Genomic DNA, 27,148 nt, shown 5'->3' with positions numbered 1-27,148 from the left:
TTGTCGATCCCCTTCAAATCTTTCATTTCAGGCTCTGTGTTTTTTGATGAAATTGATGAGCCCATTTGTTGAGCTATCATGAGATGTCACAGGAGCATCTGACTCCAGTTCAGGTTCAATTTTCTTGGCAAGTTGTTTTCCAAGCTCAACTCTGCATTTATAAAAGCAGGAGAAGAAAGAACAACGTCATGAGTGCTAACAGCCCGCAGCATTTACTGGAATATAATGACATTAAAAGTAGGTGCCAGTAGAAAGTAACTTGACAGTGAACACTATGATCAATGCTTCCCCTGCCCCCCCCACTAACAGACAAAGTTATTATTCAAGTGGGTGCCTTTCATGAACAACTGGAGTTCTCACAGCTGCTTAGCTGAACAGACAGCTCTCGCATTACAGGATGTCTGAAGAGAAAGTTCTGTTGTAAGAGTTAGGCAGAGTTTTTTTCCCCTTCAGTACTCAGTTGTGTCATGCAGCCTGCCTCAAAGCAGAATGCATTCAGCTTCCTACTGTTCACTGTTGAACCTGTCACTCAGAACACTGATTTGCAGCACCAAGACAATAAACAACAGCTGAGTTGCAGGCTTAGAAGCCTTCCCCAACCTACAGCATGCTGTCCAACAGTTACAGCCACAGAGACTAAGGACCTAGGATATTCCAACAGCTGCAAGAAACTAGGCTGGTTCTACAGCATCCCAACATTGCATAGTTTCAGATGCCATTCTGGATTTTGATGTGTTACAGTAAAAGCTGCAGTTACTCCTATCCCACACCTGATCTGTTTGTAGCATCAGCTATAGATGTCTACAGACATCAGTTTTTATTAGCCAGTCTTTCATTTACACTTTCTATTGCAATATTTTAGTTAAAGAACTTGCTATGGTAGCATAGCTCTAAAAATACATACAAAAAGCAATCCTTCAGCCTTTAAGACAGCTTAGTGTAAACAGCTATTCTAGGCCTGCGGAGCAAACTCGATCTTCAAAATACCCCCCCACAGCATAAAACAAGGTTCCACCTGAAAAATCTCATCTCCCAATCCCTCTTTCTCCTGCCAAGCGTTCACGCAGTATGTTGTACAGTTTACATTGTTACAGATTAAAAAACAATCTGATTAGCTCTTGATTATGTCTTCTATTTTTAAGACTGACAAACTCCTCATAAATCTGCTGCTCTCCACATGGAACTCTACCATGAACCTTGGCCACAGGTGCAGTCTGGGTCCTGTATATGAAGACATCTGCCAAGAACAGTCTTTTATCTCCAGTATGGGAGAATTAAGAGGCAGTCAGTCTTTTGCTTAACAGATGCCATTCAAACTGCTTACTAAATGTTTCTAGAGGTAATTCTTTTTTTCCATTCTATAAAGGAAATTATTTTCCCTTTCCAATTCTCAGAGTATGTGTTATGTCTCCTTGACTATTTTACTCATTAGTACTGCCTCTTTTCTGCATTCATAGTACTTTCTTAAACAAAACAAAGGTCCTTAAAGTTGTATCTACAAAATTATGCATGGCTGACCAAGGATACATGGTGACTTATCCACTGCAAATCTGTTTCATTTAAAACTTTCATAATCAGTAAAACATTTACTTTTAATTGTCTTTTCTCCAAGTCATGATAGATTAAGGAATACCACAGTACAAGAAACATATCAAGGAGACTTACCCCCACTGGTCATAACTGTTAATATCCCAGATAATTCCTTGAACAAATATCTTGTGCTCATACATGGCTATAAGCAGAAAAAGATTTATCAATTAACTTTACCAGAAAGTCTTAATAAGCATTCACAGAGGGATCTTTTTACTTACCAATGATAGCTCCCAGAGTGAATGGGTTGAGTTTTGTAAACATGATTGAATTGGTTGGTCGATTTCCCTCAAAGACCTTTCAAAACAAGAGTTACATTGGTAGCTAGTATCTTCTAAAACTTACATCAGAAACTTCAACTTTGTATTTTCCTTACAGCCCACGTGGCACCAGCTGTATTAGCAGCAAAAACAAAATCCTGAAAGCTTTAAAGGCTAATAACTTCAACCAAAAAAATTGTATCATTTTCATGTTTTATTAAAAACAGTGCCAAAGTGTTATATCCAAGCACTATTACTGACTACTATGATCTACAGGAAGTAAAATATGAGTCATTATCCTACAGCCAATGATAACATTTTTTCAGACAAACTTCAACTCAAACTTCACAGCTGTCAAGACAGTAGCACTTGACAGCCACCGGAGGGCACTGCAAACTCCATTGAGCATCAGACCCCTAGAGCGCCCTCACCACCACAGCAGCTAGTAAGAGGAAAGCTGTCAAATGCCAAAGCCTGGTTACCTTATGGGGAAGGAGCTTCTCCAGAGCATCTCCACTCAGTCCTGCTGCTTGAAGTTCCTTACGAGCTTCATCAGCAGTCTTTCCTTTCATCAAGGCCTCAGTCTGAGCAAGAAAGTTGGCCAAAAGGATCTAACAGGTAGAAATAAAAACATCAACTCAAGCTACCATTTCCTTAGCTGGAAAAAGATACCTAGGGCTTGAATCTAGACCAAGACCTTGATTATAGTTACAGCACTTGTTTTTAACACTATGGCAGCAAGATGTGCAATACTTATAGCTGCATAATGCCTGCTATTGCTTTTTACCTCGCAGTGCCAGGAGATTACTGTCTTAATAGTACACATACCCATAGACAACCAGGAGTGTTCTGCAGAGTCCTGCCCCTGATGAGACTGACAAGCAATGAGAAAAAAGGAGCCACAATTTCACACAGCTCTTTCACCCAGTATAGTCTATACTTTGTCACATGCTGCACCATGGCTGTAGATTCAGCTGGATAGGGTGCTGAGTCATTAATCTAGATCATGCTTTATCAGGGTTGGACCAGATGATCCTAGAGGTCCCTTCCAAGCAGGGATTCTGTAATATGCATGGAATGCCAGGTGCACTAACTAGTCAAAGGAAACCAGCTAAGACATACTTACTCTATATGAAGGAAAGCCACCACAGCATACCATATACCAATACCTACCAATTAAGTTTTTAGTCTCCTATTCCTTGCCTAATGTTAGCTGGCAAACTCATGTGCACTTTCATCCTACTCATTACATTGAGCATAAACTCTTACTATATCTACAGTTGAATTAAACCTTTTCTCCCTGTCTTTTGCAAAGCCATGTTCTTCTAAAACTTTTGCCTGGACTTGGTATAGCTTGACAAAAAGTACAATTACAGAGTTTTATAGAATTTGAATTCTGACATCATGAAAAAATTGAGATTTAGTGAGGAAACATGTTTTTTTCTGAAGCATGAACTTAGTAGTAGACCTGAACATGTTTCCACCGACAAAACTTAAAATTGTTCAGCAGTTCATTGCGAATCTTCAGTTGGATGATACAGTAAACTAAAATTGGGCTTGTTAAGAAAATATCTGTATCTAAAAGGCTTTCACCCTAGCCATGTTAGTATACTCATTAAATTGTCCTTGAACAAAATTTGAAAACCTCCTCGGAGATGCTGCTCCATCAGCTCTTGAGAATTTACTTCTCCTCTGCAAGAATTCCACTCTTTACAATTAGAATCATAGAATATGTTAAGGTTAGGGTTGGAAAGGACCTGAAGATCATCAAGTTCCAAACTCCCTGCCATGGACAGGGACACCTCACACTAAAAAATTCCTACAAGGAGTTTTCTCTCCAAATACTTAATTGTTCAACTCTTTCCAGCCTCCAAAGGCCATCAGACCACACCACTGATCTGCCTCAAGAACTGTGGCTGTAGAGTTGTATTTTTGTTTTTAAAACTATTACATAAAATATGTAATTATAATTCAGATCTTTTCAGCCCCATTATGAATGTTCAAAGAGCGTATGTGCAGAGTTTCAAAAAGACATTTAGAAATCTTCCACACTGCAATACTGAGTAAGCTCCAGTGCCTTCAGCCACAGTAATATGGGTGCCCTGACAAAGAACTTATTACCTTGTGATGCAAGCCATTTCTGATTGGATGCTGGGTCTGGACTGGGATCAGGAAGTCACAAGGAATCATGCGAGTTCCTGTTAGAAAAGGCACATTAATAATCCTGCAACATGAATGTCTTAGAAAAAAACTTCAACTCTCAAAGCTAAGACTCAGCCACGTAAAAAGCTTTTTAAAAAAGCTTTCTGATTAACAGCAGGGGGAAGTGACAGTACAGCTCTGTAGTTTTATCTTTAGTTCATCGTCCTTATTGTAGGGTTAAAACCTGCATCTTGTAGCCTTCAAAAGCCACTAATGAACAGCACCATAGCAATGTGATGCTAAGAAATATAAGAGTCCATCTTTTAAAACAGCGTAAAACCTGCAGACTCTTCCACCTTTGTAGCTATTCAGAATTGAATTCTAAACTAAGGTAGTGAATAGTTTTATTTTACCTTGATGAATGAGCTGGTAAAAAGCATGCTGCCCATTGGTGCCAGGCTCTCCCCACACAATAGGGCCAGTATTGTAGTCCACTCGAGAGCCTTTCTTGGTAATGTATTTGCCATTAGATTCCATATCACCCTAAAAGAAGGGAAGGGCTGTATTACCATTCTTGCAGAACCACACAGTATCAGTACAAGTTTCCACACATACTTCAATTACAGTAAGTGTTGCCTATTTATGGAGACTTTGTAAAAATCAGGGATAGAGCTGCTTAATGGACATCAAGATAATGGATGTCTGAGGGGAAAAAAAAAAAAAAAATCTAAGTTAACTGAGCTTATAAATAAGCCAGTTATCAATCATGGCACCAGTCTTCTTTAAGCCCTTGCTAACATAAGTGACTGCAATTTTAACCTAGAAACATGCATTCAGGCTCTAGAACCAGGATCGAAGCATATCTATATAATTGCTTTTTGAAACTTACTCTGTCTGAGCCTTACCTGCTGGAAGTAGGCAGCAAAGCGGTGCATGTATTGGTCATAGGGCAGAAGGGCATGGGTTTCACATCCATAGCAGTTTATATACCAGATCCCCAGCATGGCCAACAGAACAGGCATGTTTTTCTCCAGCGGAGCAGTGTGGAAGTGATTATCCTATGTGACACAAAGGAAAATTAGACTTTTGATAAAGCAACTGTCATTCCCCACAACTCTTAAATTGTTTTTATTGTTGTTTTGATCCAGGGAGAACTCCCCAAGCACAGACATTTTAAAGGCATTGAGAGGACATAAGAAGCTGAACTTCAGAAACCAACCTGCCTTCAGTTATCTTACTACCATCTCTTAAGAGAAACATCTGAAATAGGCATCACATACTCACCATCCAGTGGGCTCCTGAAAGCAGGCTCTCAAAGTTGTCAAACCCTAAAAGGAAAAAGTCAGTTAGAATTTACTACTACAACTCAAACTTTATTTTCCTTGCAGAGACAATTGTAAACCAGTTAAAATTCCTTGTGTGCAGCAAGGCTCCCAACTATTACTGAACTGTAAGGCTGCACTTTGACTTCTGATATCTGCATCCTATAATTCCATATGCTGTTATGACTGCAGCTTCAGAGCAAACCCAACTTCATGACACATACTTCAAAAACCTTTGCTTAAAATCCCCATTCGAACAGAATAAGCAAGTAGAAGGAAAACAGAGCCATGTATTAAAGGCTACAGAGTTTTCAGCAAGTTTGAACACTTGTTAACTTCATAGGCACAGTGGGAAAGACATGCACTCCCCAAACAACGAGGGCAAGGCTAGTACAGCAGGGATTTCCGTGTTGGTCTGAGGAGAAAAAACAGTAATACGGTTTTCTCAAAAAAAGGTTACACTTCTTAATTAGTGTATTTAAATCAATATTCATTTCCACTAATAAGCAGTTTAACACCATCCTTTCCTGCAAAGCCAGGTATCCTGATTTTCATATGGAAATGAAGTGCTTAGCAATCAAAGCAGCAGCTCTACCTATGGTCAGAAACCAGCTTTGGAAGATGAAGGATTTAAGAGTAAGAAGTGCCAACAGACTGGCTTGTCAGCCATCAGCACCAAATCTGTCTGACAGCAGAGATGAACAGTTTATTACAGACAAAACAGTAAGTGCCTGAATGAAGTTTATTTTGCTGTTCAGAAAGTTTTTCTACACATGACAACTCCTAATCATATAATTCCAAAGCCATCAAAACCATGTTTTTCTTCTAACCTCAGTTTAAGGTAATTCTAGCTTTTATTTAGAGAATTAAATGACTTTAAAATTAAAATTAAATGGCTTCAGACTTCTAAGTATCTGAAAGAAGTGATGAGGAAACAAATGCAAAGCTGCTAAACAACCTGCTCACCAGCCAACAGCAGAGTTCTTTGAGCTCTTTCACATCAACTATACTCTCCCCCTGTATCCGAGATCTGGATCAGAAATGCCTATGCTACAACACTAGTAGGTGGGAATTTGTTTCAACAATCTGTGTTTGCTCCACAATCAACTGCAGATAGAAACAGCACTCCCGTATCATCAGGCCCTATAGCCTAGAAGAACAAGTACCAGGGACAAAAGGAAGTAATGGGAGAAGCCAGTTAACAATGATAAACAGAGCTCATATGCAGAACTGGAGTCATAGAGCTTTGATGTTTGGTATGCATATACTTACAGAAACTACTCAAATAGTTTAGGAATGTCAGTTGCAAGGTCTGATTTTCAACACTGACATGGCTTTACATATAACAGGCACTTTTGGCTACGCAAGTGACTCAGGCATTGCAATTTGTCCATTTGTACTTAAGTATGGGTAACTTCCAAAACTGCATTTACAGTACTAAAAATCTCAACACTATCATTGCACTGGATTTTCTTCATACAGCCAATCACTCAGAGTAGGTTGGGTAAAATAATATTTGCACCAAATTTGATCCACAATACATTATCATTAATGTATTCTATAGTTATATTTCTGAAGCAAAAAAACATCGTAAGAATACCTACCAATATGCAGGGCAATGGAGAGACCAATGGCAGACCACAGAGAATAGCGGCCACCAACCCACTGAAAACAAGAGACCGGTTTAGACAGGAGAAGTGCAAGGCTTTTAAATTCAAACTTTTTCAAACTACGAGGAAACAGCAGCATGTGCTCAGACTATTTTCAGCAAAACCAGCATTTCTAGTGATAATTCACTGTATATTATATGGTATGGTCAAGTGAACCTACACTTCACAATAGCTCCCTAATGAATCCTTACGTATGCATTTTTTTTGACTTTAAATTCATCCTACTCATCCAATTTGAGTCACAACTATTGAAGATGCCTTGATTATTCCAATTCACTTCCTAATACTAAAATTTCACCTTGTATTAACTGCTTTCCTAATTTCACCCCTCTACAGGTAAAGTCTGCTTCAGCAGGATTTTGACACTATCTAGGAAAAGGTAAGGCTCTATACACATTTTTTAAACAGCAGCTTTAGAAATCTAGTTTGTCAGGCACATAGTCAATGAGGCATAAACCCACCTGTTTCTAACTAAGTATAAGGGCCAAGACAAGGGCAATATACTTAAAAATATGCATCTGCTACAAAATATCAAATTAGTCTCCCATTTCTGATGTTTGACCTTTACAAGCCTAGATTATATACAGTAGACACCCGCAGTCAAATGTCACAGCTTATAATAACTACTTACACAGAGGAATAACCTAAGACTTGTATCTCCTGTTACCCAACAGCTGATTAGACAGCCAAGAATACAGAAGACTCTTCTTCAGATCTTCGACTGCAGGATTTTAATGGAATGGGCAAAAGACAAGACTGTTTTGGCTGCTGACAGGTACTCTGTTTAGTTGCAAGTTGCAGATGTTTCAGTACAGAGTACAGCTACTATAATTTCAGTGTTTTGGTAGTTTCCTGACATCTAGTTAGCATTTTCTGAAGCAAGTTAGATTATTCTAACAGTTAACATCTACTACACAATATTAGACATTTACTTACATCCCAAAACTCAAACATGTTCTCTGGGTCAATTCCAAAGCCTTTAACTTTAGGCTAGAATTAAAAAAAAACAAAAAAACAAAAAAACAAAACAAAACAAAACAAAAAAACAAAAAAAAAAACCAAAACAAAAAAAAAAAAAACAACAACAAAAAACAAACAACCACAACAACAACAAAAAAAGAGATTAAGAACACCGTAAGTAAAACCAACAATCTTTAAAAGCTTTATGACTAGCAAATAAAAACCACAAGTTGGATACTTATTAAATATGCAATTCTCCAATTACACCCTTGATTTGAAAAGTACATAGCATCCATCAGAAAAGAAGTGCACCTTCCTTTCAGAGATCACTATCACTCTTCAGCAATCTCAAATAAAATCGGTGACATACACATTTTCTAATCAAAATGTCAATAGTTAGGATTTGAACTGACATTCAGTTTACATTTAACAGAACCAGAATGGAAGAAAGGAGCTTCACACCACAGTGACAGCCTTTCAGTTACCGCACAGCCTAATAGCTTTTCATCTTTTTACTTCATCCTTTTGCATGAAACACCACATCAAGGTACATTACACTCATCACATGCTACAAATTATTCACACAAACTACCTGCATCACTTCAGCACTTGAGAAGTCTAGGAGAGTAATATTTACATAACCATGTTAACACAAATGTAAGCAATCACAAATAACACTCATTAATAACAGGACAGTCATTTCAAGTATGAGAGATCTCACTTCAGAATTAAAACTCTAGCAGAAAAAGCACAAATCTACAAAAGAGATCCAATCCTGATGCAGTTCATTACCCTAGAAGTGTTGCATTTTTTAATAGAAAAAATTATGCTTCCTTCAGGAGGAAGGCTAACTTTTGGTATTCAAGTAATGGTGTCTTAAAAGGTAGGCTTCCTTACTGAATTTTAAAATGAGGCCATCTTAAAGGTACATAGAAAAAAATAAAATAGATTTGTTATACTTACAGCATTGGTAGACAAGGCAACAAAATGCTTGGCCACAGCTGAAGGCTTAACAAAAACAAACACAGTGTTAGATCAAAGATGATAATTATTTTGAGTTCCATTCATAAAGCTGATCTGCTACCATTTAAGTAAAATACTGCTGACTATCAAAAAATGCAAATAAGTTTTGCGTTACTGACTTTATCTTATTCACATTCAGTGTGGGATTTGGCAGCATACCTGCCTGAAGATAACATTCTGATGAAGCCCTCTGGAAACAGTCACTACTTAGAGCAGCACACCATTTCCTTAAAAGTATGTTATCAGTCTGGAACATCACTACCACCACTTTGGAGCAGATGGAGTTTGTCATACGTGCACTACCCGTCCAACTATGGTCAAAAGGTCAAGACAAGTGGTATTACTGATAAATCTCAAGCTCCAAATTTAGACTTTGGTCTTTCATTAAGTATTGGGGTGGACAAAGATGAACTGTCTGCAGTAGTAGTGTAGTACAGAGTTTTGAAGCCCAGCTTTCAAACTATGTACAGCTACCCTGACTGGAACATGTTAAAGGCCATCTTGATTACCTGAGCAGGCAGAATCTCTTTTTTTTCTCTTAAAGGGTAGAAATAGCAGAGAATGAACCAAACACAAGGTTTCTATTCATAGCACAGACATCTGCCACTGAAATGTCAGTATATCACTCCAACTTCATTTCAACTTTTTAAATACTTGCCAAGAATCGGAAGGCAATGCCACAGACGCCATATTCTTGGCTTTTCGTATCAGTGGTTCCACTAAATTATTAGCCAGCTCTGAGCCAAACGCAACACTATTACTTAACAGGCAGGATTTGGGGGAACAATGCATGACAACCATTTATAATGAAAAACTATTCTTCACTTTGATCGGACAAACAGTCTGTCACTAACCATGAAACACTGAAATTATATATATATTATATATATATAAAAATAAATTATATATATATACACACACGTACAGTATTTGCTGGGCTATACATTTTATGTATGGGCAGCTACTGGCTCTGATCCAAAGCACACAAACTGACCAGGGAGAAACTGCGCAAGAAAAAGCTGTTGCATTCCATTATGCAACCTAAACATTAGACTTACATCATTAGCAGCATGTAAGAACCACTCTTTGGCCGTTTCTGCATTGGTGATAGTTTCTTGGGTGGTGAAAGTCTGACCATCAGAAAACAAAGGAGTATGTAAAACACTGTACTTAAAATTGAAAATAGTTCAGGCTACTAAAACATTGTATGTTCCAATAATCGGAGCAGAGCAACTGTAGATATTCATAATAGATATCTGCTGTCACATTTCACCAAAAAAGCAAGCTTATCAGTCCAAAAAGACTAGTGCTGTGACATTTACCTATCTAGTTTTAAACTAACATATATCTGAAATCAGAATAGTTATTTTTCCCCATTTCCTATCTTCCCTATCCCAAACTGCTATGCAAAACTTCGAGACTAAATTCTGTAGTCTTTCACTAAATGCAAAGTTTAACCATTCAACTAAAAAGGAACTAATTAAGCATCAAAACAGGATAACCTAGCTTGATTGTCATCTTATTCTTCAATTCCTACTTTTTCATGTAGGAGCACTCATTTCTCCCAAGACTCTTGCCATAATTTTGTTTTGCTGATTAGAGGAAAACATTTTGCTGCTTCATGAAGTGTGCACAGAAGTTCAGTCATGCAGTTTTGCAAATATCTACAACCATTCTGATTTACTCACCCATCAAAATTTAGCTTTAAGGGTGAACACTAGATTGAACTTACTCTCATCCATCTCAGAAATATTTCATTATGCAACACAAGCCTTTTATGGGAAACAAAAAAGTGCCATTCATCCTCTTCCAAATATATACAATTATCTAATTACAGTCTGGCAAACAGAAACAGAAGTGTTACTCCTTCAATCTGGCAGTCTTCTAAACTTTTGAACCGTGATCCTTCATCTCAATTATTCAAAGTGACCATGTGTATTAGTTTGTGAAGTTTCTTTATTATTCCATAAGTTGTTGCTTGGCTGCAGTATTGCCAAAATAAGATAACGAGCACCACAGTAGAGCACAGCCAATATTACACACACTCATTTGTTACAGATTGCCTTCAACAGCAAAAAAGTTCTACTGTGCTTTACAAATGAAGGCATCCCAAGTTACATAACTATGAAGTCTTCATCAGTTTCCTCTGCTGACAGAAGCATTCCTCAGTGCAAGATGGCAGAGCAGTTGTGTTTATAGTTAATAGCAAGGCAAGACTTGAAGGCCTGTAGTCTGTATTCAGAAATAAGTGCCATCTTTGCCACTTTGTAAACAAAGAAGCTTATTATATATATAGTGCCCAAGGGCTCTTGGGCATATTTAGGTGTATATTTAGGTGTAGACATATTGTTACTACCCTAAAACAGAATGAAGATTTCCAAACTGCATGCAATTAATGCAAAACATTAATGCAGAACCAGAACACTGTTAAGAAGTTACACTGTACTTAAGAAAAAGGACCAGAAGTAACCTTAAGCATGAGTAAGGAATAAGGCAAAAAATCCTGAATTCAAAAAAATAACCACACAGGACCTGACACTGCACGCAGTAAAATAAAACTGTGAATAAAGCTGAAAACTTGTGTTCACTGAGGAACACAAGTTTCTAGACAACACAAAACTGCTTATAGGTCTCTCTTCTAGGATAAGTAATTTTCAACTCTTGACTTCTGGATTCCCTAGTATTTCAGCAGCAACACAAGCTTGCACTGCAACTTCAGGATGAGTCACAACAGACCTGTTTAGAAGTAGTCCCTGATCTAGATCTTTCTGTGGACACATTTCTATTCTGACCTTTACAGTTACAGAAAGGCATACTCCAGTGCTTGTAAGAGACATACCTTTGATGCAATGATGAAGAGCGTAGTGTCTGGCTTAAGCTCAGCCAGGGTTTTGGCTATGTGAGTACCATCAATGTTGGATACAAACCAAACACGAGGACCTCCCTTGGAATATGGTTTCAGAGCTTCAGTTACCATAAGAGGGCCCTGGATAGAAGCAACAAGATTTTATCCTCACTGCAAGCATACACACACAAAAAGATGCAGAAGATGTATAGAAGTCATCTTACCAAGTCAGAGCCACCAATCCCGATATTGACAACATCAGTGATTGCCTTTCCAGTGTAGCCTTTCCATTCACCGCTACGGACTCGCTGTGAGAAAAACAAAGAATATTGCCATGACTACTTTACACCTAAAGTTAGTGATTCTAACACTGAAAATGCTGGTTTCAGGCACTGCTGCAGAAAGTCTCTGAAGGCAAGTTTCAAGCCTACACACAAAGCTACCTTCTTAACTCAAGATTTATTTATAGCCAAGGTAACCTTTTAATAAGAGTTAGAAGTCTAATGCACATATTTAAAAACACATTGTAGTATCAAACTCTCCTTCTGTATGCACTGCTATAGCAATTACAGTATTGACAAAGGCAAAAGAAATAAAGCTAAAAATGAAAAGCATTGGGCATTGAACTATTTGCAACAAATATCAGAACCAGAAAGGGTTAAGTGTCTTTAGAAGCAATTATGCTAACTAAACTGGAAGACATTAAAATAATGAATAGAACCATGCAGATAGTGATTTACTGGCAAACCAAACATTCAGAAAGCTTTTCTAATGCATGTAAGTTTGCATTAAAATTTATTTCTGGGCAGGTGTCTGCTCCATTGTTGTCATTTTAATAGTTACTGTGAGTTCTGAGAAACAAAATCGCAATCATTAAGTTATTATCAAAAAACTGCACTGGATTTTGCCTATCAGGTACCACCCTATGCATTAAATTTGTTCTATCACAAAATTAATCTTCCTAGTATCATGCACAATTCAACATACATTCCCTCATTTTAAATCAACTCTTCTACAACAAATCACCTGGTTATGTTGATAGCTGCTCTCCTCCACAGATGTTTAACTTAAATCTTACAGAAAATCCATTTTTAATATATACCATTTCTGTAGATCATGTTTTAAAATTCCATCTGCTTAAGTGAGTTGACTGTAACAAGCATCTTTGTTAATCTTTCCAAATGACCTGCTTAACATTACTTTCATTTTACAGAGAGTATGCATCTGCATGGGAAGTAATATTCACCACCAAAATCTTAATTAGTGAAACAACTATACGGTGGAAAAGACATCATTGAATTTCTGTAGCCAATTCAGTTCTTGCATTATCTGAATAACAAATTCAGACCAATTAGCATCAGTTAATAATAAATACAGTTTTGGCATTTATTCATTAGGAGCTGAACACAGTACAGGCTCATTTTGCATACATTAACAAGCATGAGTTGGCAGCAATACCAGCCACTACCACCTGGATAAGACTCCATCAACCAAGCTAGTTCCTCAGAGCCATGTTTAAAATGCACTAAAACAATTCGGTGAACTTTTGCTGATTAGTTCTATCACATAAATGTGACTTCTTTAGAGTACCAAGCTCTTCAGAGCATTTCCTTCATTGATCTGACAACACACCTACATTTTAAAAATGTACAGCACCAAAAAAACAAACCAAACCAATGATATTTGAAGATAATGCTTAACTGCTGTATTTAATTAGGGAAGAACAAAAATTTCACACCACTGAAGTTGTAACAGAATAGAATCATAATGGAATCTGACATAAAAGCAGTCTAAGAAACTATTTAAGCAGAGTGTAATCTAATTACAAGTGAGCAGGCATCTCCTACCTCTCTGATTTTACAAAAACTGATAGAGGCAGTTTCTACTCGATAGAGACAAGTAACTGAAAAAAATTAGCAAGAAGAAAGGCAATATCTGAATGGTACTAAATGCCTTATAAGATTTCTGAAGTAAGTGTCAGATAACTGTGAAGAGACCAAGATCTGGAGAGCCTATTAAGCAAAACAAACAAAACAAAAACCAAAGAAAAACCCCAAAAGCAAAACAAACAAACAAAACCCCAACAAACAACAACAACAAAATATCCCAAAACCCAGAAAAAACCAAACTGGGCACAGAGAGAAAGGAGCAAATCATACTAAACCCAGCTCTAACTCCATGCTTGAGACAGATCTTAAGATCAAAACAAGGGCATAGTAACTCATGTGAACCAGCCCACAATCAGTGCTTCACAATACACATAAGAACTGGGCTGGGTATAGAATAATTATATGAGAAGTAAGCTATGGTAGTATTTTATACCTGGCAGAAGTGTTTCATTTTGTCCAACACTTTGTTCACTTCCGGAACCACATCCTTCCCATCTACAAGTATTGGCACATTGGAACGATTTCTCAGAGCAATATGAAGCACAGCTCGGTTCTGAAACAAAAAGGGAAAAAAAATCATGAAGCGATTTCCAAATCATACCCAGGGGTCTCAGATGCTGCATCCAGGAGGCAGTACAACCTCCAAAGCTTAAAAATTCTTTAGATTAACTGGAATTAGTAGAGCATTAGTTTGTGCATATATGTGTATAATACACACTCATCACCAGCTATCTAAATCACTCTCTCCCTTCACAGAATCACTGCAGAGGGCTTACCAAAGCACAGTATGCAAAGTAATAGCTTATTTGTTTATATTGATAAAAAAAGCTCAAGATCCCTTGAAAAGCAATTAATAACTGAGGGTCAGAATTCAGCAATAATCAGTACTCAGTGACCTTAATTCTTTTGGCATGCTTCAAGTATATGAGAATGAAGTTGATCCCTATTAATGACAACACTGAAAATCAATTACAACAAGCAGCCAAAGTTATTTTCTCTGGCATTTTCTCAATTACCTTGAGTAGTCTATTTCATATAGGAAGAGACACATACTTACAGATTTGACAAAACAGAATACAATAGCCATATTATTCTACCCATTGCTCACAATTAAATGCTCCCTGAATACTGAAACCCCAGCTATATTGGTGGTAGTTGTGCTGGGAAAAAATGTGTTAGCATGCACCATTTTATGTTAATTCTCCAGTTATACATAAGTCAAAGCATTGAAATCCGGCCCATGATTCACCTGAACCAGAACAGCTTGAATCTAGGATGAAGGAGCTAGTCAATACTAACGAACAAATTTAAAAATTAGTCTGTTCTACCTCGCTGTTCCCTGATACAGGGAGAGGCATTGTGAGACAAAGACAACACAAACAATATGAACTGCCAAGTCATGATTTAAATACCAAATGCTAATCAAAAATCATTGAGTCTGACTTGGAATATGAAGAAGCTCTTTCAGCTGCTAATTATCAAAGGGTACCCACTTGTATTTTTAGTGAACAGAGGCAGGTTTTTCTGCAACTCAGCCGTGGAATAGTATCTGATAAATACTGCTCACTATGCAGCTTGAGGGAAGCTTTGTATTGATCAAGAGAAGCAGCCATATTTGACCTGATGTCCACTGTTAAATGGAAGTATTTTCTAAATATCAGGTGGACTAAACCTGTCGCCGTAACAAGAGGTTAGATTTGAGTTACCTTGCAATGCACTGTCTTTGTGCCTTACCAAGCTGCAAGTTTCAACTCGTCTAGGACAAATACCTGGCAATGACACACTTGGATGCACTATACAGAATTACCACATAAGCACACACCATGCAGCCAATGCCTGCAGCACCAAATACGGACAAGTCTTAAAATACTTGAGACAAATAGCTAAAAACATTCTAAAACAGAACAAGAGTAGTAGACATTTCAGCTCTTGCCATTAAGAAGCTCCCTTCTATCATATTGCTTTAGGATTATTCAGTCATGCTGTTTGAAAGTATCCTGGTTTTAATGTCTCAAAACAATTTTATGTTGTCCACATGCTCTTATTCCAGAGCCAAAACAATCTGATTTGGTATTTTACATAAACAGAAAAAATTAAGCAAGCCAAATCTAATTCTAAGTCAACTTCTGACTGTAAATGAGAAACAGGCCAATACGAAAAAAGATGTTTCTAAACTCATCATGCAGGTAACTGCTAGATGAAAATCGCTGTATCAAAACAATAGCAAAGCAGAGAGTTAGAAGCCAAGTATGTATTTTAATACCATTTTTAAGTGTTTCCTGTGAGAATTACATCAGCTGCTACATTTGTTCTCATGTAGACAATGAACAGTAACTCCATAATATACGGTCAAAGATGTGCTAACCCTGTAGCCATCTGTTACATGAGGCTAGCGAGACACAGTATCTGAGGTGACAATTGTCCAGGTAGGTTTAAGACATGACCTTCTTTTCCACTTCCATTTTTCACTAGCTAGAATTGCTAGTGCAAATTGAAAGCATTAACACAGAAAGAAAAGGAATCATCTCTCCAGTGAAGCTTTATCTGTCTGTGCATTTTTACAAACATGGAGCATTCACAAACAATACAATGTCCAACTGCTGAGTTATTTTAAGTCAACACCTTGTGCAACAGCTACATCAGTCAATAACCAAGCCAAAGGAAACGATTTCTGTGAATTTACCTCAAACGTACTAAATAGCCTTTAATTTTTTAGGCATACTAATGAATCCCACTGAAGAGTTCTCAGGTTCTCCTATTTTTCATTTCAGAAGAAAAGGTATATTTGGTTTTCTGTACATTTTGGAGAAGATTTAAATGTAATTTCAACCTTCATATCTACAAAAAGAGGAAGATACTCATCCTCTTACTGAAATAGGTAGCTAATTTCCCCAAGATTGTTTATAGTCTCTACTGTTAAACATACCAAAAGATAAGTAGCACCGACAGCCCAAAGCAGAAAGTCTTCCACAATCCTCACTAAAACTTGATAGGAAATTTACTAAGCTTTATGATAACCAACATGAGGCAAAAACATACATGGGACACCTGCAATGCAATACTCTGCTCTATGCCCACTGCAAGACCTAACTTACCCTACTTTCCATGAGTGAAGACAAAAGAAAAAAAAAGTATCACCAAAATCTCTAAAATTAAGATATGTGTGGAAGGGAGGATTGAATAGCTTTAGCCATACACATTTTCTTCTGTCTTGGTCAGAGCTGTAAGAATTTCTCATTTAAGTAGCGCAGCAAGCATTACAGTCAGTCAGCATTACAAAGAGCCACTTAGAGCAAGTTGTTTTCAAGACTTCTTACATAGATGCGTGACCATCTGTATTATATAAGCACAACTGAAGAGGAAACTCATGGGCAGAAATAGCCTTACCTCCGTGAAGTTGATCTTCTCTCCACTGAACATACGCTCTCTGGCACTTTCCACTCCCCTTGACTTTGCCTGAAAAACATAAAAATAGATTCCTTAGAAACAGTAGGAAGCCAACATGCACTACAAAGGTCCAGCTACATCAAGTATGAACATTTACCATAAGATGGTGAAACAAAAATTATGGTATTAGATTAAAAGACCCACCTGATTCTACCTTAAAAATTCTCTTCTTTTAAAGCGAGTATTATGCAGGCTGTTCATTTCCTTGAGAAGTTATACAGTAACATGTGCTGAGTGACCAAGATGCAATAAATCCATCTTAATAATTCAGTTTCATGTTGTCATACTACTATAAGATTCAGTGATCCCCTGTACTAGCTTATATCTTTTTTTTTAAAGTGAAGAGGAGGAAAAGTAATTTTGCTATGGCTGTTTTTGCTACGACACATTTTTAAAACAGGAAGCACTACCTGGTCTAAGCCTTTGGCTGCACCAGTAGCTAGGGAAGGGTTGTAAATACAGATACTAGGCTAAAGTGAAGTTTTATTAATTCAACATTTTAAAGAGTTACCAGTTCCATCAGCATTTTCATCACTTCTTCTGTAACAAGGTTCTTTGAATAATCCAGTAAGATATCCCCATGATCAGTATTCAGAGTCAAGCTGCCAAAACAAACAGGTTTTTTAATTGCAAATTCCTGGAGAACAACTGTTTAAAGCCAGACTATGATAACTCCTCTATAGATTACAAAATAATTACTAAGTTAGTAAAGATAACCTGAGGGACTGATTTGCCCTACAAGTTTCATAAAACGACTTATTAGTGTGTTGTTTTAATTGAAGACCATGGTTTTCAATAAGCTAAATTATAGCGTCCACTTTCCACTTGTGAAAGTCCAAACACAATAAAGTACATTTAATGCATAGCCATACATTCCCATTCTATTTCACTAAGCCACTAGCACTCTCTAGCAATAATTAGCTTTTTCTTAATATATCATAGGTAAAAAGCTTACCACATTCTTTTGCTGCTAAAAATTTAAGCTGTCTTCCTACAGGTCCTTCCAACAATAATGACTATATAGTCATTATTTTATATGGTAACTTGAAAAAGCATGATTTAAGAACCTATACAACTTAATGTACAGAAACACCCTGTCAACTACTATGCACAATTAAACTCCCATTTGTGTATAGTCTCACTGACCCAATGAAGTCTCCAAGTTATTTTACTAGTCATCATCTGAAAGCTATAGCCTACCACTTCAAAACACAAGCACTTTTGGGTTTACCGCTGAAACACAGAAATGGTAGTTTAGTGGAAATCAAGTGAGCCCATTTGTATTACTAGCTTTGTAGCCATGTGAGAAGTTGTACGGTCCCTCTTAAGTTCTTTACAGCACAGTTTTCTACCCATTTCTTCTTTACACTAATTGATAGCCAAAATACACATTTACTCTGAACTGCAGAACACAAGTCCTTGAAATAGTTCAGTAGGCCTCCTATACAAGCACAGAAGGCCTTTTGTATCTTTCCCTCTTTTGCTTCACTTGCGCAAGCCACAGGAAATTGTACGCTTCTCAATTCTCCATGCTTCCACATTCTTCACTACCTCCCCTGCTTTCTCCTTCTCAACATTGAGCACAGAAATATGCACTGTTATTTTAGTGACCATGTATGCCAGAGACTTCACAGGGACAAACCATGCCCTAATTGCTATTCCAAACAGATATAATATGAAAGAGCAAGCAAAGTTCTGCCAAAGAAGAATTAAGTTGAACTTGTAATAACAGCAACAATCAGCAAAGCCTACGCATCTGGGTGGCTTCATTAACTTGAGGCAAAAACACAGTAACATGCCCTTTTCCTAGTCCTAAAATACAAGAGATAGGAAATACGGAAAGGAAGGTGTCTTGAAGCACTGTCTTTGAAGAGTGTTTCTTTTATAGGTATGAACACAAGGCAAAGAAGGAAAAACACTATCATAACTGCTAATCACTGTTCTCTTCACTGGGCTGCAAACAGTAATCCTGAAACCCTGACCATCCAGCACAAGGGTACCTGGGATACAACTACCTAAGACTGTCACCTCTCACCTGCCAAATTTGCTATTTATCGGTATAGTACAGAAGAAACGTAAGAAAAAGTCCTTCAAGTCGGACAATTTATAATTTATTTACAGACAGCTCTCAGATTTGAACACATTTTACTAATGATACATCAAGGCCATTAGTATAGTAATACTACTTCAGTTCAAACAAATAGAGCTCTTAAAATTCTCATCTACAGTTTAATATAGAAAAATAGTCATTCCCAGTATTCTACACTATGAACATGAAATCCTTACAATCTTGTCTTTCTATATACCTGTCATATACCTTACTTCTACAATTCATTCTTATTTTACTAATATGAATTAAAAAAAAAAAAAAAAAAAAATCAATCTCACTAGAGCTAAAAGACAAAGTATTCCATGAAGTTCTGGCTGCATTCAAATCACTATGCATCTGAAGAAACTGCAGAAAGATGGCATCCCAAGACATTCCACACAAAAAAAAGCAAGCAATTGTTACAAGATCTAACTTCCCACACACTGTGGAGCACACAGCATGCAACATAATCTCATCCTAAAGCTTTACACCAAGGGATCCGCCCTTTGTTTAAACAGAAACCCTAAACCCTGCAGCTCAGTTGCATTCTACTACACTACCCATTCTGCAGTGCAGCAGCTAATGGTAGCACTACTTAGGTGGAACAAGAGCTTTGTCACGTAAGCCACATCCACATAAGTGATGCAGTCCTTAACCGAAAGGCCACCTGCAGCATCTCAATGATTTTATCTCTCAACTAAACATAAACTAAAGCTGTATGCAATCCCTAAATGTATTATTACACATGGATTGCCTGGCAGTATATTTTCCATTTAGATTGGAGGCTCTTTCTGATCCTTCATAATGGACAAGCCAGCTAGCAGGAGTATGATAAGAGTGCTTTATATCCTCAGCTACCTATTTGTATTGAGAGTAACTTCATCAGCATCCAGGTATCTATTATCTACTGACTTTTATGACAGCTGCACCAGATCAGTTCTAACCCCTTCAAAATAGTGGAGTTTTTCATGTTGTTAAGACCCACTGTTCCTACAAGACCTTACATTTGGGTGACAAAGAAAGCCAAAGGTATACTTTATAGGGTTGACTACACTCCCAATCAGGAAAACAGGAGATACAAATTCTGAGAAAGACAACAGGAAGAGAGGATTTTCCATCTATATTCTGTAGGATTTAATCACCAAGTGTAATGTTCTTGTAATAAAATTAAGTAGATACTTGTTTCTCAGACATAAAATACTCAAGATTATAAGTTATTCACACCAGTCAATTTTTACCAGAACCAGGATCAGGAAGCACTTTTACATGGGTGGGCATAAATTTCTCTTTTCCTTCTAAAGGAAGATAAGATAGTCAATGTTTTTATGACAATACCTAGCAGAACTAACTGAAATGTATTAACAAAGATGAATTTCACATTGAGAGGTGCAAACCACAGAGGACCGTGTGGCCAGTCCTCCAGACTGCTTAGGCTTTCAATGCATGTTAACCACCATCATCCTGCTGATCTGGCTCAAAGTGACAATCAGTGTGATATATACAAGCAGATCTGTCAAACCAAACCAGGCTGTCAGTTCTGCAATTGTATTTTTGTATTTCATTATTAAAGTGGCACCCAGCGAGATTAAGATGCAGTGCTATCCCCAATAGGAGTACTTACTTAAGCCATTCAGGAAGGAACCTTGTAAGAAAGCACTTCACTTTACCTTTTGATTTATTTAGCTAGTTTACCTCAGCTTTCTCTTGTTCCAAGGATGTTATCAAATTCAAGTCTCTTCAAATATAGTAGATACAAGGAAATCCTGCAACCAGAACTAGCTCTAATAGACAAAAGCTAGATGTGCATGAGATAATATTGATACAGTTCTTTAACAGTACAGAAAATCCTGTTAGAAGAGCCAGATGAAGTCAACACTCCAAAAATTTAGCATACCTTTTCCGTCAATGCAACTGACATTATAAGGTTCATCTGCTGGTGTGCAGAGCTTCATATACGATGTTAGTTACAATTTAAGAAGTATCTAATGAGCTCAAAAGGAAGAAAAATCACTTTATCTGAAAACCTTGATAATGCAACAAGTCTTTATCTGAAAGTTTGAGAACAGAAGCTCATTTTATCTACATTAGCCAGGCTCACTTTAAAACTAAGTCAGGGACACAACAACATACTATTACTTTACAAATTGCTGGTATACTCCAACAGAGCCATACACAAGTGCTCAGCACAGTCTCTGGTGTGCAGGATGAAACTGCTGAACGTTACCGTACTGCTTGCACTTACTTCCTCCTCACGTTAATGTGTTGCAATACATCTGCTGCAACGTGGATAGCATGAGCAAGGGAGGGCTAAGCCTGCTAACTATCCCTCTCCTTCCCCATCTCAGAGCAGGAGTAAGCACCGCCGTACTCCTGACAGGTAGAGACACATGAATGGATGGCTCCACGCGATTTTATCGCGGAGCTTATCATGACTAAGCACACGGGTGCGAGAGACTGAGAAACGGAGGACCCACAATGCCGCTGCGCGAGCCGCAGCCCGGCGCTGTGCTTCCCGGCACGTACCCTGCTGCAAGGATGAGTCAAGGACAAGCGGGCTCGGCCGCCCTCCTCGGGGGACGCCGGGCAGCGCTCCTCCGCCCGCACCCGCCCCGCTGCCCACGCCGCGCTCACCGTAGAGAGCTGCAGGCCCCAGGCGCATGTGCCCGGCCTGCCATGGATGGGCCTGCGGACGGCCGGCACGGGTTCGGCCGCCTTTCCCTGGCCCCTCCGCACGCCGGCGAGAGCGGCAGCGAGCAGAGCGGCTACATCCGTGTGCGGTGATTCCCCTCATCGCTCCCCCGCCGGGCCCCGCTTCTCTCTCGGGGCAGCACAAGCAACAGGGAGCGCAGCAGAGCTCTGCCCGGCCCCTACGCGGTTGAGGCGGGAGAGCGCATCCCGCCCGCGGCGAGGCCCCGGCTCTACGGCAGCGCCCACCTGAGGGAGCGCAGCAGGCAGAGAGAGGCAGCGCTACACAGCCCCAAGCAGCCTCGGGCCTCGCACACGGAAGTGCCCGTCGTGCCGGCAGCCTGAGGGCCCGGCGGGCCGCGGTGCTCGGCGTGGAGGACACGGGTGACTGCTACATCGCTGAGCCGCGGGGGAGGGCGGGCTGGAGCAGCCTATCCTCACCTGAACTTCTGGAACCGGTCCTTGTCGGTCTCGAACAGCTGCCGCAGAACGAGCTTGGACGAATTCACCTTGTGCCACTCCACCAGCTTCTTAAACAGGGGGTCGCCGGAAAGCGCCATTATAGCGGCCAGGGAGGGCTGCGGCGAACAGGAAGGGCCCCGAAGCGAAGACGGCGAACACCGCAATCCCCACCGCCTCCGCCTTTATAGAGGCGAGCTCGGCCTCCTGCCGCCGGCCCCGCCCCCCCTGCGACCGCCCCGCCCGCGCGGGCGGTGGGATTCTCTCAGTTCGCCTGCGCGGCTCCGTGAGGGGCGAGTAGCGGTGGGGGTTTGCAGGGGGTGCTACAGTTGGTCGCGGTGGAGGCTTATGCGGAGGGGTGACTGGTCCTTGGGGCTGTAAATCCTATGCTGAGGGAAGAGCTGTTTCCTCGCCACGGGGCACCTGTGCGCGGCGGCGGGGGCAGTGGTTCGGCGGACCTTGCTTGTCTAGACCCCCGTTGGCCGCCGCAGCAGTTGTGCCAGGGCCGTTTGGGTGCATCGGTAATGACCGGAGTAAAAGCAATGGCTCTTCCCGGTGTTATTTTTATCCTTGGTCAGCCCCAGGGCTTGGTCCAGCGTGGCCCAGTTGAGGGGTGCGAGGGGCATGGGGCGCGATGGGGGAAACCACCCGCTGCGTGGCCCCAGGCCTCAAGGGTAGAGATGCGGTTCTGAACCCCGCCTGGCGTTTACAACATCGTGACAGCAGTGCCACCCCTCTAATCCCCATAGGGTGCCCACCCTTCCTGCTAGCAGCATCTACCCGCTCTTTCAGATGGCCGTACCACGACACGCCGCCTGCCCTGGTCTGTGCTCCAGGGCCTGGCTTCCCCTGCCCGTTGCATAAGGAGCTCAACGCGGCTGACCTGCGGCGACTACCGGCCGGCGCCACGGTCTGCTGCTCGGAATGCAGGCCAGGGCAGGCGGGTGAGCAGCTGCGCCGTTCTTCAGAAGGAAAAAATGGGCTGTTCTGGGCACAAAGCAGAACGTTGCCTAAACACGGGCATGTAAAGAAGCATGTCAAATTCCAGAGACTGCACTCTGTGGCTTAGGTGAATAAATCCCAGTGAAGTCATATTTTAAGCACCTAAGCCCCTTTATGGATCTGAGCCCAAACTTGAGTGACTTGCATCACTAAAATCACAGCTCAAGTTTTCAGCAGCAGGATCAGCATTTTGTACTTGCTGCAAAACAAAATTCTTACTTGATCCTTAATTACATTAGCAAATCTGTACCTCTAGTATAGTGATAATAGACTGCCTAAAAAAAGGCCTCTCCTTACCTCACACTTGCTTGTTTCTAGGGTTTATTTTTCAGACTTTAAAGAACTGTTTAATAGCTAAAGCCTTTTTTCTTCAGCACAATAAATCTTAATAACTTGATATGTATTAATTTTTTTACATTTTCGAGGCCACTCTAATCCCTGCCAATCGTAGGTTTGGGCAATTTCTCCAGGTCAAAGCCTTCTCTCATGCTGCCTGAATCTACCTGACCATCCATCAGTGCGTGTGGTTCCCTGCATACCTTCACCTAAGGAAGGAAAATGAAAAAACAGGTAGCAATTGGACTATGGAGTTGATTCCAGAAAGAAGCACACAAATGCCCAGTAAGTCTTTAAGAAGCCACTTAGGTCATCATGCACTCTGCCATGTAAACTTTACACATTTTCCTTCCTTTTCAAGGCTTTTAGGATAAAAGCCTCAATAATCTTAGAATCCTGTTAATTGTCACACTGCAACCCAGGGTATAAAGTTCTTCGGCTTAATAAATACCTCCTATTATGTTATTGTTAGCATTTGATAGTCAGCCATGAAATACTCCTGATTTTTCTCAAATCAGGGCAAATTGGATTTCATTAAAGTGGCCTCACTACATCTGTACCAAATCCAGGGATTCTTTATGTACACTGTTCCTGAGTTTCTGTTCTGCTATAAGCAGTAGTCATTGTTCTCTGAGCACTTTCATCACTTTCTACTGATTATCTTCAAGGTCTTCTGCCATGTATACAAATTTACATTCATTTCTCTTGCAGCTCCTCTCAGCTGTTGTTTTCTTAAATGTTGATGTCTCAATTTTGCTTCTACTTTTACACTTTTATTATTTCAAAACTGGCAATTCCCCTGTTCTGCCTTTCACTGTAAAACATGGGTGGTATCCGAGGTGTTACTCTTCACATCCAGGATTTCACTGCCTCTTGTTACATGACCTGCTGCAATATTTTTTGATGATTTGTTTCTTAAATCCTCATTCATCACTGTAGTTCCCTGGCCACCTCAGTTTTCCACTTCCTTTGCAAACTACTGAACCACAGTATAACTCTGTAGCTTCTTACTGTTCTGATCAAGTAGCAACCAGGAATCTTGTAACTGTTAAATTTTCAATTTTCATGTGAAATTTGAATCCTATGTTCTTATGCAGCACAACTGCCCAACTGTACCTCAGTCCAAGTTTCACCACAGCTGTCTTCAATTTTGTTTCCCCCTCGCTGTCATTTTTTATCATAGTCCTTGCACTATTTGATTTGTCTCCAAACCCTCCAGATGTTAAACCTTGAAGATCTTCAATTTTATTTGATCCAAAGTCAGCAAGATTTTGCCGGCTTAACATCTCAAATCTACAAGCATTCTTCTCATACTTAGTTATATCTGTGCAAGAATGTATAGGCTCAAATAATCAATACCATAATCAATAACGTATTAATTCTAGTTCACAGTACAGGCAAACCATGAGTGTAACATCACTGCCTTGCTACCAATTCCACTTTCTGAAGTGCTGATTTTATTACCTGTGATTAATGTGCTTGCTGATTACATAATGTAAATTCCATTGACTTTCTTTTGTAACACTTTATTCTAAAATTTTGAGATGTTCTCTCTCATTTAATTAACCTTCAAGTTTATTTTCCTAGATTTCGTATTTTCTTTTCTTAGATTTAGTATTTTCTTTTCTTAGATTCCTTTGGTGCCAGCACTTCCTTCTTCTTTCCCTAGGATACACACCTCAGAGAGTTTTAGAGTTCAAACTATTCTTGCAGCAGATTATGCAAATTTATGACACATAAGAAAGGTTTCCAGGCCAAAGTCCTAATTCTAATCTTCAAAGACCACAGGATAGGTCTGTAGCTGTTCCAGGAGTTGCTTGTCTCTCCATAAGCTGTGCAACAGCTGACCACTACAGGGACAGTAAGGCCTTGTCTACACTGAAAAGACCAACTGATTTCACTGTAGAGGGTAGGAGGAGGATTTGGACCTGGAAGTTCAGTAGTCGAGACAGCTGTTTCTTTGACAGCTGATAGCTGTCATACCAATTTCCCTCAAGATTAATTTTAAGACAGCTCTAATGTGGATGGAAGTGATGATGTAGAACCAAGGCAAACCCCTAAACTAATGGAAGACTGATAATCTGAACATAGTGGTGCTTTACCTCTTGCAAAATAGATGTCTTAAACACATTCCTATTCCAAAAAGGGCAAAGGCTATCATAGCGAAGGATGACACCCTTTGGGGCTGAGAAAGGGCATTTTAGTAATAGATATTCTGTAATTAATGGAGATAAATTTTGTGACCGATAGGAAAAAATGGTGGATTTACCATTTTACAAATGCCAGTCTCTATTAACAACAGCTGTACAATGACCTACTTATAAAAAAGACAAGTGAAAATTCCATTTTGGAAGACAGCTGCATAGAAATTAATATTTCCAAATGAATGTGGAGAGCCTAAATACTACTGCCTCAGGCACTTATGCCAGAAAGGTTAAGTGGCACATTTAATAGATAATCTCTATGATTAATTTATCAGAAAGAACCAAGTGGCTAATTTCCCCTAAATGAATTTTTCTGGCATGATAAAAAAATTTCATATATAATTCCACCTCCACTTAAGTCCATTGTACTAACCTATTTTATTATGAGAAAGCAAATAAAACTACAGACTTCCGTTTTCTGCTAATGAAACAAAATACATGAGTGGCCACAGAGAAAGTAGCAGAATGGATTCTTCTGAATAGTAAGAAATAGGACCAGACTTACAGACCCAGTACTATGTTTCAAATATAAGCAAGAAGCTAGATTTGCAGAGAGCTTCACAAGCAAGTTTCACCAAGCTTTTGGTTTTGGGAGTGGGAGAAACCCAAATGCGCACTCACTACAGGAATTGGCTGGAACAGGGCTCACTCCGATCAGCAAAGAAACATACTTTTGTTGAGACTGGAGGAGGCTTTGGGAAAACCCCCAAAAAACAACCTAAGGCCAGGACTGACTGTCAATGTAGCAATTCTGAAATATTTGACCTGATTGTTTATACCTACATTTTAAAGTATTTCTAATGAACTAAGTGCTCTAAATTTTTAAGAAAAGGACAGTTTGCAAGGAGAAGTAATCTTTTTACTCAGACTGTGACAGTCAGATACAAACACACAGAGAGAGCAAACTTCATGGTACAGAGAGACAGAAAGAAATTTCTCGTAATTAACTTCGCTAGGTAAATCAGTTAAAAGATCTGAGGGGTAAAAAAAAGGGTACCTGGCATCTGCAACAGTGGAGGAAACTTGCAAGGAGAGAAGTAATGTGGGTCTTATCCAGAACAGCAGTTACATGTTTCCTTTGGGCCATGAAGTAGCATGTGTGTGGGAAATATTGATATATGGTCAATGTCTCCATTATATCCATGTTTTTTCTGCCCTGTCATTTTTGTTCCAGGGTTTGTCTTTTCAGAATACTTTTAAAGACTTTTCTGATGGTTAGGACAGC

At 39.4% G+C, this 27,148-nt stretch overlaps 1 protein-coding gene across 1 annotated transcript; it reads right to left on the bottom strand.

Moving 5' to 3' along the window:
- Positions 1-22,482, bottom strand: GPI (glucose-6-phosphate isomerase; the record flags this gene model as incomplete). Its single annotated transcript, XM_080637967.1, has 18 exons — positions 1-151; positions 1,666-1,732; positions 1,812-1,887; positions 2,333-2,461; positions 3,972-4,048; positions 4,406-4,535; positions 4,898-5,050; positions 5,277-5,320; positions 6,919-6,979; positions 7,921-7,974; positions 8,908-8,952; positions 10,026-10,097; positions 11,807-11,953; positions 12,037-12,120; positions 14,135-14,254; positions 17,089-17,157; positions 17,660-17,750; positions 22,364-22,482. The coding sequence occupies 18 exons, from the start codon at positions 22,480-22,482 to the stop codon at positions 28-30; spliced, it is 1,662 nt and encodes a 553-aa protein (XP_080494093.1). The 3' UTR covers positions 1-27.
- Between the last annotated feature and the right edge of the window lie 4,666 nt (positions 22,483-27,148).

The sequence above is a fragment of the Psittacula echo genome (assembly GCF_963264785.1).
Source record: "Psittacula echo genome assembly, chromosome: Z".
In the NCBI taxonomy this organism is placed as follows: domain Eukaryota; kingdom Metazoa; phylum Chordata; class Aves; order Psittaciformes; family Psittacidae; genus Psittacula; species Psittacula echo.
Note: the sequence above shows the minus strand (reverse complement) of the source record. Positions and strands in the feature narration are given on the sequence as shown.